Raw genomic sequence first — 13,985 nt, forward strand, 5'->3', positions numbered from 1 at the left:
ACGCTAGCACCGTTCCTCGCCTCCTATCGGCGGTCAAAGATACTACACCTCTCAAGGCGGGATTAAGCAAACAAAAATACCAGTGCCCATAACATTTAGGAACTTATGTGCCTTGATGGCGCCCTCTGTCCAAATTTCAGTGAGAGCCTCGGTCTCTGCTTCATCCCAGGTCCCACCGCAGATCCTATTATGCCGTTTAGAAGAAGTTCATTTTGTAAACAGGTGAAGAGATCTGTGAATTGCAAAGCTGGGCATGCCGGAAAACCTGTGAGGAGTCAGCTAACTGTGTATAGGAGATGACGCGGTCTGCTCATGCGCTCTTTGTTATCAGAGAACCGAGCCACAGCTGAACTGCGCCAAGCCCTAATGTTGAACTAGTACTAGATGTAATGTGTCTGGCATGGTCCAATTCAGTTGAGTTCCATTCATATTCAACAGTTATCTGGGGTACTATGCGCTGCATGGTTTCATAAGGCTAGTGTAAATGGGGTATTTGTCTCATATGACCAAACCATCCTGTTAGAGTCCCTCAATGTGAGTTAGATGAAAAACAAAGGATGGATGTGTTTATGACGAGCTCATACTCATTAAGCACATGGGAGGCCCAGTGATGCTGTGGGTCTGTTTTTCTCTCAAATGTACTTATATTCAGGTTATAATTCAAGGTATTGTGAATCTGTATTCTAAATATATTTATTCAATAAAAATCTGGTGGCTTCTAATAGAAAGCAAAAAAAAGATTCTTTGTCATTTCTGTGCCAACCAACAGAACTGACAAAGACTCCTGGATCGGTGTCGAAATGTTATCCCAAAAACTGAGAGAAAGTTTCGCTGCTGATTTACACTGATATGCTGGCAAATCCTGGGATTAGTTCATGCAGTCAAAGTAGTTTGTTTTTTTCAGATTTTTTTTTTTTTGTAAGATTTTTCCACTTCCAACTGGATTGATTTTATTTGAAGGCTTTTTAGGCATCTTTACCATGGCTGCAAAAAGGCGTTAAGGTTGCTGGGATTCCTTTAAAGCTTAATCTCAGTCACTTCCAGAGGCTTGAAGCTTCCCAAAGCCTAATCAAACACCAAACTTAAATAGTCGGCACAGGAAACACACTCTGGACTGTTCAGACCAGTGGCTCCCCTCAACAACCCACACAGCAGCTACAGAGAGTCTACATGTAGACAACACGCTGGGAGGGCAGGGTTGTTGAAATTCAGCATAACTATGGTCAGAGCAGGATATTTCCAGACACGAATGCGAGGGCTCTGTGGATATTTTTTTCTTTTTCTGGAAGATGAAAGAAACAGCTGAGGGGGTTTATAAATAAATGTACTTACTCTTGTATTCTGGGCTGCTTGAAGCCTCAGACCCACACAAAGACCTCAGGATTTCACAACTGATAAACTAGAGTTACCCTGGATGGGGTTGGAGGGAGGAGGTGTCACTGAAAGGAGCTCGTTATCAGAGTTTCTGGCATCAAATCTATATCATTTAGATCTAAGGCTGGTGTTTACAGTCTAGTCGCTATTATTGTTGTGTAACACTATGAGTTTGTAGTTCCACTGATCAGTCCCTCAGCTTTGTGTGTTTCTGGTCAGTGTGATGACTTCAGGAATGTAATTGTCGGAGCACATCAACCCATCCGTTACTGATGGAACATCTAGATGACCACCCCAGCTTTAGTCCGAGCCACAGAGCACATACCAACCATCCATTCCCTTGTAAGGCAGCCTTTGTGGCGGACTGTATTTAGAGAAAATGGCTAATATTTAGGGACTGGAACTTGAAATGTTAGCTGGGCATCTATTTTAAACAGTCTTCATGAAGTCCTATAGATAGAGAGGACCACATATAGGACTAGGAGCAGACAGGAGTATTGGTGGCAGCCAACCCCGCCAGAGAGGCGACACAAAAAGCTCTTTGGCCCGACACCTTTTTTATCCTGTTTACACCCTCAAGCTGTCTCCAGGTTGTTGGGATGTCTTTTATTGTTTTATTTTCGCAGGAAAGCATGAAGTCTGTCGCTGTTCATGACACTATCCTTCTATCTAAATCATTTGTGTTTTCATTTATATTCTCAGACTTTTTTTTACACCTAATTTTCATCCACCAGACCATCCTGAGATAAAATACTTTCTTTTTATGAAATCTTGAATTGGATTTATTGAAAGGTCCATTCTGTAAAGGTGTCTAATTTTAAAGTAATTTTTTAAATAGATCTATATGGGGTAAACAATAATGATCAAGCACTAAAGTGTACAGTTATTAACTGATGAATGTTATTTAAAAAAGTTTTTAAATGCTGGGAAATTTCTATCAGAAGCTACACAAAGACCTGGGAGAGTGTTTATCCCTCTGTCCACCATTCACCTCATTTTTAGCAAACCTCTCCTTGGATATCACCTTATTGAGGCATATGTTTTGTAACTTTATGAAATAAATTAGATTCCGATCATAGATTCAGATTATGGGTATGAGAAAGGAGAGTTTAGAAAGAAATCAGGTGCGCATGACAGTTTATAGATGTGGGGTTCTATTACATTAGAATCCAAAAATCTGTCTAAAATACAAAACACACGGTATGAGAACAAAGCCAGCGCCTGCCAAGCGTCTAAGAGCAAGTCCAGGAACACTGACTGCAATGGTTGGACCAACTGACTTGACACTACCTGTCAATCCATCCTGTAGTCTCGTTAGTAATTCATTTAGCATTAAAAATACAGAGCAGAACATGGGAATTTTGTCCAAAAAGACATGTAATAAAATTTTAAATGTTTTTAGAGGGTAAAATGCAATGCAGACATGCAGAATTCAAAGTAATCAGGGGGAGGAACAAAGAGTCTTTGGGGAAAAATACAAGATGGACCAAGATACCTCAGGAGCCGCTGAGCACATCAGTGAACGAAAGAAAGGTCACAAACAGCTCTGAGACGAAGAAGAAACATTTTGTCGCATATTGGTTTGTGTGTAGCCATTTGCTAAAAGATCATATTTAGATTAAACAAATTTAATGTGGAAAAGTTTTAGTATTATTTATTAGGATATTAATAACGGACATAAAGCCATTGGGCCAATAAAACAAAAATGCTTATCTGAGTGGTTAAAGGCTCTGGCTGTCATGTGAGGCAACCAGGGTTCAAATCCTGGTTGCTTCTAGAAGGGCATCTATCTCTGTCCTGTCAGTTAGGAAGTCATAATGGCTTTCTGTGGTGACCTCTATTTATGAGCACCTAAAAGGACACACTTACTTTAATGTGTTTAAGTTTGTCCCTTGGGTTGAGTGTTTTATGAAATTCATGGGTCATATTAAAGTGGCTTAGGGAACAAAAAAACTTTTGAAAATGGTCAGGAACTTCAAGTGAAAGTGAAGAAAAGCAGCCAAGGTTGAAAGAATCCATCTTTTAGGGACCTGTGTGCTGCCACTCTACAAAGCCCATGGAGAATCCTCTGCTTTTTGGTTTTGCACAGAGAGTCAGGGTGGCGGGACCTTGCAGCCTTCCCAGAACGCAAGTAGCCTGTTTTAACCACCATGCTTCCATCCCCCTACTGTCCCCATTTTAAAAGACATTTAAGGACTCAGAACTTCCCACCATAGAAAGAGGGGTTGATGGTTAAAACAGCATCTCACTGTCGGCAAACTGCAGCAAAGAGTGATATCTAGGGATCACTGGGTCTCTACAAAAACAGCTAGTCTTTACCAAAAGGCAAACTGGCGTTTAGAGGCATGTCTGGGAAAGCTGTTTCTTTCCCACGATTTAAAAATTAAATGTGGAGTTTTAGATGGTATTAAGTCTGTAGTTAAATAAATCTTGCTATGTATGCTGTCCTTTTCTATCAATACAGGGGTGCAGGGTTCTAAACTATAAAAAAAAAAAAAAAAACTGTCCCTTGTGCTCCTGTTCTAACTATTGTGCATATTCTAAAATAAACTCTGCTGTGTAATGACAGGATAAATTATTGTCTCATTTTATCTCTTTCTTTTTAATTAACAGACCATCTTTGATATAAACTTCAGTGCTCCAAGAAGTCAGACAGTTGCTAGTTGAATCAGTTAGACATTTTGGTGACATTTTGTTGATCCAGTTGCAGTGATGCTTGTGAACTACATGATGCTTGGTGTCAAATTAGTGCAAAGGTGATAGGACAATGATCAAAAACGAGAATATATATTTATATTTGCTCTCAAGAAACTAAATTAATTTCCTATCAAGCAAATACCCCTAACAGACCATCAAGGACTAAAAAGCTATTATCTAGTTTAAACTTCCAGGTGATGTTAGTTTACTTTTTTTCTGCAGTTCTTACAAGTGGAGGAGGAAGTCAGCAACACAGTCCCCTAAAGCGCTCCGTGTCCCTTACGCCTCCTATCAGTGGCCCCAACAACCAGCCTCTGGGCCACGTCTGGCTGTCCCAAGAGGACCTTCGGACTAGCAGAGGCCCTGCCCCCGACCATGCTCCCCTCTCCCCTCAGAGTAGCATTGCCTCCTCAGGCAGTGGGGGCAGCGAACATCTGGAAGATGCTGGTTTAGGAGGCAGTTCAAGTCTTCATCGCAATTCGTTCCATGAGGACGGCAGCGGGATGAGGGGTGAGTGAGGCAGACCACTCATTCTGTTGGTTGCCGTCTGAAGTCAGATTTTCTAAATCCTGACATGGTGCTTCTCTCATGTAAAGACACTTGTGACTAAATAAAGGGTTAAGGTCTCACTCAGCCTTCATCAGCAACAAATCAGTTGAACCTTTTGACTAATTCAGCCTGAGCTTAAACGAGGACACTGTTTAGGAAAATGTCTCTGGTAGCATGAAAAAAATTATTGGAAGATTTGTCCAGATATAAAATCTTCAGTCTCTCCACAGATGTTCCTGCTTGGCTCAAGAGTCTTCGTCTCCACAAGTACGCCGCGCTCTTCTCCACATTAACCTATGACGAGATGATGTCACTAACGGAGGAACAACTAGAAGCACAGGTTTGTAAACCTCTGCTGTACAGAGAGACAGCAGTGCTTAAACCAGGCTACTGTACTGCAGAGTAATTGTGTAGGGGTTCCGAAACAATTGAAGTTTTCCCTTTTAACAAAACTTTAAAACATGCCATTAGTGGCAATGCTTTGTTACACTATTAGCAAGAACACATGTCCGATGTGCCTCACATTCAAACAGGTTCTGGACTCTTAATAAAATGGCTTTATAAACCTATAGTTAACCTGCAGTTAACACCAGAGTAGATTGTATAGTTTGTAAAGATGCACTATAAATAATTTAAACTACTCCCTCAACATTAATCCATGCACACCATATCATGCATATCGTTTATGCCTTTAATATCAAAGAAAAAAAACTGAGTTTATGTCTGGGGAAAAGCAGGTCACCTGACAAGTTTGCAAAAGTTTATCTAGCTCTGAAACGGTTATCAAACAGCAGAGCTCTTAACACCTGAATGGTCTATGTAAACATCAGTAAAGTGTGCAATAAAATTCCTTCCAGTGGGTAGCAATACCTGTAAACTTCCTTGCTGCTACTTGTAGGACTTTTTGTTCTTCAGCTGGAACACAACGATTGAATCAGGACACCTTAGCTGCTTGTTGGGTTCATTGCGTGGTGTTTGCAGGGAAAGCTGTCCTAAATAAAATCTGTGTTGGGTGTGCCAATAAGAAAGTGATTTGTAAAACATGGCTTTTGATGCAAATTATTCATCTACAGCTTTGATCATGACCAAAGCCTGTCACAGAGAAATCGCTCATTTAGATTCCATTGCATATATAGAAATGTAGGTGATTTCTCCCAGCTGTCCCCTAGCTACATTTAAAAAGTATCTTAGTATTTGCTGTCTTGTTACTGACTTAAAAAGTGACTTATGTTGGAAATACGTCCTGCAGAACAAATATAACAGCTGCTTTACTTGTGGAAGAAGGCATTGAGGAATCTATTATTAAAAGCTGGATGCAGCTAAATTTAATTCAGCAACAGCTGTCCAGGAAGCAGTCCACTTCCTCCAGGTGCTGCCAGTTCTTCCTGAGTGATATAATGAAGACCCACACTAAAACATCTTAAAATTCATGATGTTATTTTTTTTTTTTTCATATTTTAAAATGTGATTCTGTTTCTTGCTGCAGAAGGTCACCAAAGGAGCTCGACACAAGATTGTAATCAGCATTCAGAAACTCAAAGAGAGGCAGAACCTCCTTCGCAGCCTGGAAAAGGTCAGAACATCATGTTTCCTTTCATGCAAGAAATTTGCTCATGTAGATTTAACTTTTGAATTCAAAAGTATGGTGATAACCTTTTTCAAACACCACCTGTTGGTGGTGTTTGAAAATGAAAAAGTCTCTGTAGGTGTTATTATTTCTAAGATTGTTAACAACAGAACCCCTAATCCTGAAGGGAGAGGTTTAGGCTCATCCTACATCCTTCCTTCTAACTCTTCAAAGTAAGACAATGACACTGAGCAGCATATAAGTGTTACCCCATTTAGATGAGAAGTTCCTTTTGCAGTCGACCAGTGTCTGACATCGATTTAAGACAAGTTTGACCTGTTTTTCACTTTCAGCTGAGAAGTTTTGAGCGATTTCCTTCATTTACATCTATAATGATCTGGGCTTTATTTGGGTCAAGACATTTAATTGTTAAAATCATGGCCCCTGGGTTTGCTGGTATGTTACGGATCATTGTCATGTGACGAGGCCAAATTCGGCTTGGTCCTGCCACATTTTTTCACAAATGTTCACCAACTTCTTTCTCAAGCCCCCTTATATATGTGAATTATTGTAGATCTCATAATTTTAATCTTCCAAACTTTGAGGGTTTATTTATCAAAATCTTTAAGTCAAATATGTGTTGCCTTGTGATGCAAAAATAATTTAGTTTAGACTTGCCTTGTTAAAGAACATTATTCCAGAATTCCTGGTCTTTTCTATGTTCTTTCAGACAATTCACAATATGCCCCCTTTTTTTTTTACAAGATGAAACAAACCTTCATAGAAATTAATCTTATTTTGTGTTTTTGTGATAGAAGAAGTAAGTGCTTTCCATCATGTGTAGGAACTGACGTTTTTTATTTTAGCATTTTATGGTCTGCTTTCAGGAACATATTTTTTATTGTTAATATCTTGGTCAATAAAAGTCCTCTATTGTAAGGTATTTACTTGACCATGGTCTGGCTAAAATTCTTTGAAATTCTATAAAATTCTCTCTAGAATTCTAACCAGATTCATTAATAGCTACCAACCTCTGTTATTACTACCAATAGTCATAGCAGGAATGTTGTGGATGTATTCAAAGAAATAAGACTAGATATAATGCTGTAGATCTTTGCAGGAGGGAGCCAGCAGACCAAATCATCTGCAAAAAGCAGGGATGAGATCCACTGAAGCTTTGTCACCTTCAAGTTATGCAGTATCTACATTTTAAGATATTTTCTCATGACCGTATGTTCTTATGGGTATGGAGCTCCAATAGTGAAGAGCATATCCACATCATCCACATACAAGTTCACCATTGTTAGATTTAGGCCGTAAAATAAAAGAAATGGTAGTAAAATTTGAGCCTTAAGGAACATCTCAACGCCATAGGAGTGGTAAACTGCTTAAGACCAATCATTGCTTCTCCCAGTTAGATTGTTTAAAAAAACGATATCTCTATAGGCTTGGTAAAAGAAAACTTAAAAATTGATAAAACATTCTTGGTATTTCTATGTTTACTTACTGCTTCCAGGACGTCTTAGAGGGTGGAAATCTACGCACCCCTCTTCAGGAACTCCACCAGATGATCATAACCCCTATTAAGGCCTTCAGTGGAGGGGAAGAGTCATCTTTGCAGCGTAGCGTTATGAATCCTGAGACGAAGCGTTCATCCGACTCCAATCTCTCTGGAGGGGGTGGAGGTGAAGCCGAGTCTGGTGCTAGTGTCATCGCTGAGGGGGATCTACCTGGTCAGTTCACTCGTGTCATGGGCAAAGGTGAGCTTCATTCACCAACATTCCTATTGAGGCTTTTCACATGGCAATAAAGCCTTATTTATTTATTTATTTATTTGTTACGCTTAGTTTGTACACAGCTCCTTGTATCACGGTCAGATGAAGATAACTTCAGCTCCTACCTGCAGCTGATTGATAAATGTCTCATCCATGAGGTAAGTTAAGTTCTGGAAAATAAATTGATGTCTTGCAGTGATAAATGAAAGAACAGTTTCCATATTTTGTCAGTATATTAGCACTCAAAGTGTGGCGGAACCTCTGGGGTTCAAACTTTAAGAATATCGTTTAAATTTTGTGTGATGATTTGCATTTTTCTTGACTAATAACTGGTGTTTTTCTCTACCTGTACACATTTCAGTCCTTCACAGAGACACAGAAGAAGAGGCTGTTGTCTTGGAAACAACAGGTCCAGAGGCTTTTCCGGTCCATTCCACGGAAAACACTCCTTGACATTGCAGGGTACCGACCTCAGAGGAGGTAGGTTTGCACTTACTGGCAAACCATGTTATCTGTGAGAGAAAATGTATTTTTGAATAGTTTCAATAGCTCTCTTTTCATCTGTATCTCCCTTTTGTCCAATTTGTCTAATGTCCACCAGTCGTTTTGGTCAGTCAAACTCTCTCCCTACTGCAAGCTGTGTTGGAGGCAGCGTGTCAGCCAGGAGGAGTCTCCACCAGTTCCACATGCCTTCCAGGAGTTTGCCTGGGGCCAGGCTTGGTCTACTGGGCAGTGGAGGCTTGCTGGGACCCACGCCTCGCAGCTCCAGCAGCACCCCAACTGGTCCCAAGCAGGGGAGACATGTAAGTGAAACAGGAGAGAACAGGAAGCAAGAATATGATGTATGGGGGGTATTCTGCTAATCCTGCAACCAGGAATACCTCTGTCTATGTAGACCATTGCAACTTTAGTTTAGTTTTAATTACTAATCATAATCACTTTTTTTTTTTTTTGGTTTAAACACAAACTAATTGAATTCTTTTTAGTAAAATGTATTATTTATTCCTCCAAATTATGAATAAAATAAATCTCAAGTCACTTTGCAGGAAAACGGATCCAATATAGAAATCATTCGTATAAGGAAGGATTCATTCCACTAATTCCAGTATAAACCAGTTATATAGTCAATATACTACTGATGTACAAAAATATCTGTATCTATTATTTTCTCATAAGGGATGTCTTTGCATTAAGCTTGAAGGTTATCATGGTCAAAGAAAACTATTATTTTCTCAGATTCAATGCAACATATCACACAAGATCAAAAATATGAGGACAGGAAGTGTTTTTAGATACCAAGGAGAGCAGTAAAGACCACAGTGTTACTTTCAGTTCCAACATGATTGTTAAAATTCTCATCAAAAATGACCTTATTAATATTTATGACTGAAATAAAATGTAAAAGTTGATCTTAAAGTTCAAAGTAAAGGCCGGATAGAGCTGTAGGTTTAATAGGTGTAGGACTAATAAATAGATCTGAAGATGGTTTTATCTCCTCCTGGGACAGTATTTAAGATAAGGTGGACACTTGATGGTTAAGTCAGTCATGCTGATATAAAACAGAAATCCAATATGATTGTCCTGTTTCTGTTTAAAGTATAATTTTTTGCTTCTTTTGACTTTGTTTTTAATTCATTCAATTAGGTCCATGGAAAAGACTTTCTTAATGAGGTAACTTTACAGAAGCAGCAGTTGAATTGATAATCCACTCTTTTTCCTTTGTGAAGGCGTATTTGACGTTAAAGGGGAACATTCCCGAGCTGTGTAGTGATACATTCCAGGATGGTTAGAACAACCTGGGCTCTGATATTCCTTTTCAGCACGTCGTCTCCCCGAAATATTTTTGTTTTAATCGTTTTCCATGACGAAGAAATGCAGGATGAGGAAGATGAGTAGTGTTTGTGTGTAGGAGAATGAAGTGAGGTGAATGGAACTCATAGGCAGGTCACTCCACATACCAGAGGCTCTGCGTCACTGAACAGCGGTGAAACGGGCAGAGCTGCAGAGGGGTTTTGGCCTGTCCTGCCTTACTTTGGATTGAACCAACCCAGTTCAGAGCAAACCTTTTTTTTCCTCCTCCCTCCTTCTACTCTTCTACTCTCTTCCACAATGGGAGGAAATACCTCAGTTCCTCCTTGTCTTTAAAAGTGGTTATGCAGGGAAGAAAAAGGAGAAAAGACGTCTGGCAAGGAAAACTGTGAGTCATAGTTTGGGAGATTTAGCTGTGGTGTTGGAAGAGGTGGAGCAATAAGAGAGGGAAAGAGAGGTAGAGTATATGGAGAGAAAAGAGAGGGAGAGATATAGTGAGAACAGTGCACAGGCATTTCCTGTTTTTCGCTGGCCCACGGTGCTGCAGGGCCGTGAGGGGGAGAGGGGTGATGGATGGGGTGCGGTGAGGGAGGGGATAATGGGCAGGTTACGCTGAGGAATTCATGTGTGCAGCATCTGAGACCTGTCATTAAGCATAGCTCTAAAAGAGGAAGCAGTGTGGGGGGGATACAATGTTTTATGCTTTTATACTTTGAGCTTCTTTCTATTTGAAGAATTTGTTGCATTAGTAGGGATTTGCTAAAAAAAAAAAAAGTAGTAAAACAAATAAAGGAAACATGACTTTTTGTGTTAATGTGTCTGTTTTAATGCTGGGGCCATTAAAAAGACTAGTTGATTAAGGGGAAGAATTATGGGCAGTATATGCCTAACGCTGCTTAAACATTTATGTTGGTTTTCCTTTACTTGTACCAAAAAGTACATTTTTATTGGGGATTTCTGTAGGATTTAATTTGGGGACTGAAATGGACATAGAAAGATTCTTTCTTGTGTTTTTAATCATTGTCCTGCTACAACACCAAATGATGACGTGTTTTTAGGCAGACTAACAAGGTTCCTAGTGCTTTTAAAGAGAAAAGGCCCCACAGCATCACAGATCCCCAGCTGCACTGATAAGTGGGAAAATGGCGGATTTCCAAATATAAAAATAAATACATTTTTTCTTTTAAGGTCTGGAACTATTACAATAATTGTTCTTACTGGAGCTTCGCTTAGTTTAGGATCATAACATTTCACATGTGACTGTTTTATGATCTATCATCATAAAATGTTTTTAAACGTTGCAATTTTAAGTTGAACAGAGCCTTTCAGAGCATAAAAAGCCAATTATATGTCACATAAAAAAAACTGCAGTCATTTCATCTGAAATAGTGTCACATATTTTTCTAGGCTTTATTGTGGGAAAAATAAGTGTTCCATCTATTCTCTTTTCCTACATATCAAATTCTGAATGCCAGTTCATTTTTTCCTCTTATTAAAAAAGATTCACTCATGATGCACACCTGCTAGACAGGTAAGGGTAAGAGGCCTATCTTTATCACAAATGAGATGCTGTTTTCTAGTTTCGGAAAGGGTTCAAAGTGGGTTCAAGGTTGTTGAACATCCTTCTGTTTGTGGAAAACTCTCTGTAACTTAATGTTGTATGTGAAACCCCAGTGTTAAGCAGTTAATGAAATCCTTTGTCTGACCAGAAAAGACAGAACATCAAGACTGCATCTGTTCTCCATTGCAAGGATCAATAAATGCTGCGTGAATGAAAACCACTGATCTCCTCCTTGTTAAATAAGACAGTTTTTTATTTTTTTTTATTTTCGATATTTCTTAACTTTGACATTACTTTTTAAGCTAAGGCAAATGTATTTGTATGTCACAATTTAAATTCTCCGTTCACATAACATAAACATGAAATAAACTGTAATATCTCATTATAAAACAAACATAACAAAACAAGATACATTTGAAAGGTAGAGAAAACTATGGAAATCTATCAAGTTTTTTTTAAGAGTCAACAGGTTGGTCACATGTCAGGTTTACAGGGGCTCCAGAGGTGTGCTAGTAGCAAATCTATTATGACCTTAAGGATCTGCATTACATGTCTGTCAGAGACCATTTGGTGCCTTTCAGGCAGTTAACAAAATGTTAATATCTATTCTTTGACACATAGGGAGCCGGCGCAGTCAATAAAAAGAATGCTGTGATATGAAAGATTATTCTGTGTTTTTTTTTATTTATTTATTCCTTTATTTAACCAGGAAAAGTCCCATTGAGATTAACAATCTCTTTTTCAAGGGAGTCCTGGCCAAGACAGCGGCAAAAGATTACATTACAGTTTACAATTACATCTATCTATAATTAGAAATTCATCAAACAGTTACAAACCATAGATCTCATTTCCAAACCTTTGAGCAATTGTTTAAAATGTCCGATTGGAATCAAATCCTTCAACTTCCAGTCTTTCTGAAGATTGTTCCATGCTGTGGGGGCAGAGTACTGAAAAGCTGTCTTTCCAGCTTCAGTGCGGACACTAGGTACAGACAGAAGCAAAGACTTGAGAACGTAGAGAATACAGTCCAGCCACTCTTGGTTGAATGTAGTCACAGAGGTATGAGGGGAGCAGACGCAGAATACCCTTATAAATGATCATATACCAGTGAGTGAGTCTACGAGTCTCTAATGCTGGCCAGCCCACATGTACCGTATGTAAAATTCACAGTGGTGTGTGCGAGGCTTACAATGTGTGATAAATCGTAGGGAGGCATGTTAAACTGAGTCTAAAATTTTTAGAACTTTATCAATCACCAGAACTGAACAGTTTAATAATTAAAGGTTTGGATTTTTTTCCCCCCCTTAGGGTCCATGGTTCGCCAACCCTGGAGGAAGTAACAGCATGCCCAGTAGGAGCCACAGCTCTGTACAGAGGACGCGTTCCCTGCCGGTCCACACCACGCCACCAACCATGGTTACGTTCCAACAAGCCGGTGAGAAACTTCAACAAGACTGATGGAGTAAAACAAAGTTGAATGATGAACGAATGAGGGAACCCTTTTACTTGCTTCGGGTTCATTTATTCAGCAATGCGGTCGTTCTTACATTGTTTTACCAAAGGTGTTTTAGGAGGTGTTGTTGTGCCTTCTTCATTTTTAAGTTATTTTTATGTTACTTTGCTTTTATTGTGAAAACAATCTTTTCTAACCATTCATATACTTCACCATCTGGACAAACACAGAATCAAATCCATAACATTGAGGAAACTACTTTTGCACTTTAAAGAGTCCTATTTTTCTGCAAATGTTTCATCACAACTGAGGATGTCTTTCAGTTCCCTAATCTAAGCAAATCAAGGAATCATATGAATGAAAACCTTCATCAAAGTATGGAGAAAGTTGTAAAAAGGAAGGTGGTTAGTCCTGGGTTGCTGTGTGTCGTTGTCCGTCTTCCAATTTAGGCTGTTTTTTTGGTTGCCATGACCAGGATGACTGAGAAGTCCTCTGCCGGTCATTTTCCACAGGTCGCATTAAGTATAAGTGCCAGACAGAGTGACCTGCAGTAACCTCCTTCCCACAGGAACTGAAGACGGTTTTAGAGCAGTCGGCCTCCCTCTGATTTGCCAGAAATGTCCTCCTTTTAGAACCAGGACAAAATGGATTTATTAAAAGAAAAGCAGCAGAGAGTAGGGAAGTAAGCTGGAGAGTGAGTAGAGGATATATGTGAGAGAGGAAGAGATGGAGGCAGGGAGGGGAGGAAAGAGTGAGGAGCCTCACAATGAGGCCCTTTGTGCAACAAGGATGGGGCTCCCTGGCCTGGCTTTCCTTCCCTTCACGCTCTTCCTGACTCACTTTCTTTCTCACTGTTTCTCTTGCTTCTCTCTTTCTCCCATTCCTCTGTTACTAGCATCCCTCCCCCCCCCTGCTGCCCTTTATTTGTCGACTCTGCAGAGTCATGCACACACAACAGTATTCGCCGAGGCTGGCTGTAGTTGGGTCGGAGCCAGAGTAGACGTGAAAAGCTAGACGTCCCCCTGCCCCCTCATCTGTTTTTATTCCAGATCTTCCCATCTCCCTACCAACAGATATATAAAGAACATATACACTCATAAAATTAGAGAATGCAGGCAGAAGCATGAGTGTGTGTACTTGTCTTTTTGTGTTCATAGTGTGTCTTTGTGTTTAGGGGTTGGCAGAGGGATGATGGTGGGA

General features: G+C 39.7%; 1 protein-coding gene across 2 annotated transcripts in view; it reads left to right on the top strand.

The window, feature by feature from the left end:
• The window catches only part of samd4a (sterile alpha motif domain containing 4A), a 52,967-nt gene that overhangs the window by 33,598 nt on the left and 5,384 nt on the right, over window positions 1-13,985 (top strand). The window contains exons 4-11 of one of the 2 annotated variants that reach the window (XM_015373391.1): window positions 4,294-4,581; window positions 4,851-4,960; window positions 6,107-6,193; window positions 7,704-7,947; window positions 8,035-8,120; window positions 8,324-8,442; window positions 8,564-8,765; window positions 12,641-12,767. In XM_015373391.1, the coding sequence (XP_015228877.1) occupies window positions 4,294-4,581; window positions 4,851-4,960; window positions 6,107-6,193; window positions 7,704-7,947; window positions 8,035-8,120; window positions 8,324-8,442; window positions 8,564-8,765; window positions 12,641-12,767 (1,263 nt within the window). The remainder of the gene's footprint in view (window positions 1-4,293; window positions 4,582-4,850; window positions 4,961-6,106; window positions 6,194-7,703; window positions 7,948-8,034; window positions 8,121-8,323; window positions 8,443-8,563; window positions 8,766-12,640; window positions 12,768-13,985) is intronic. The other variant, XM_015373392.1, reaches the window with a different exon arrangement.

The sequence above is a fragment of the Cyprinodon variegatus genome, unplaced genomic scaffold, assembly GCF_000732505.1.
Source record: "Cyprinodon variegatus isolate N-32 unplaced genomic scaffold, C_variegatus-1.0 Scaffold86, whole genome shotgun sequence".
NCBI classification, from domain to species: Eukaryota; Metazoa; Chordata; class Actinopteri; order Cyprinodontiformes; family Cyprinodontidae; genus Cyprinodon; species Cyprinodon variegatus.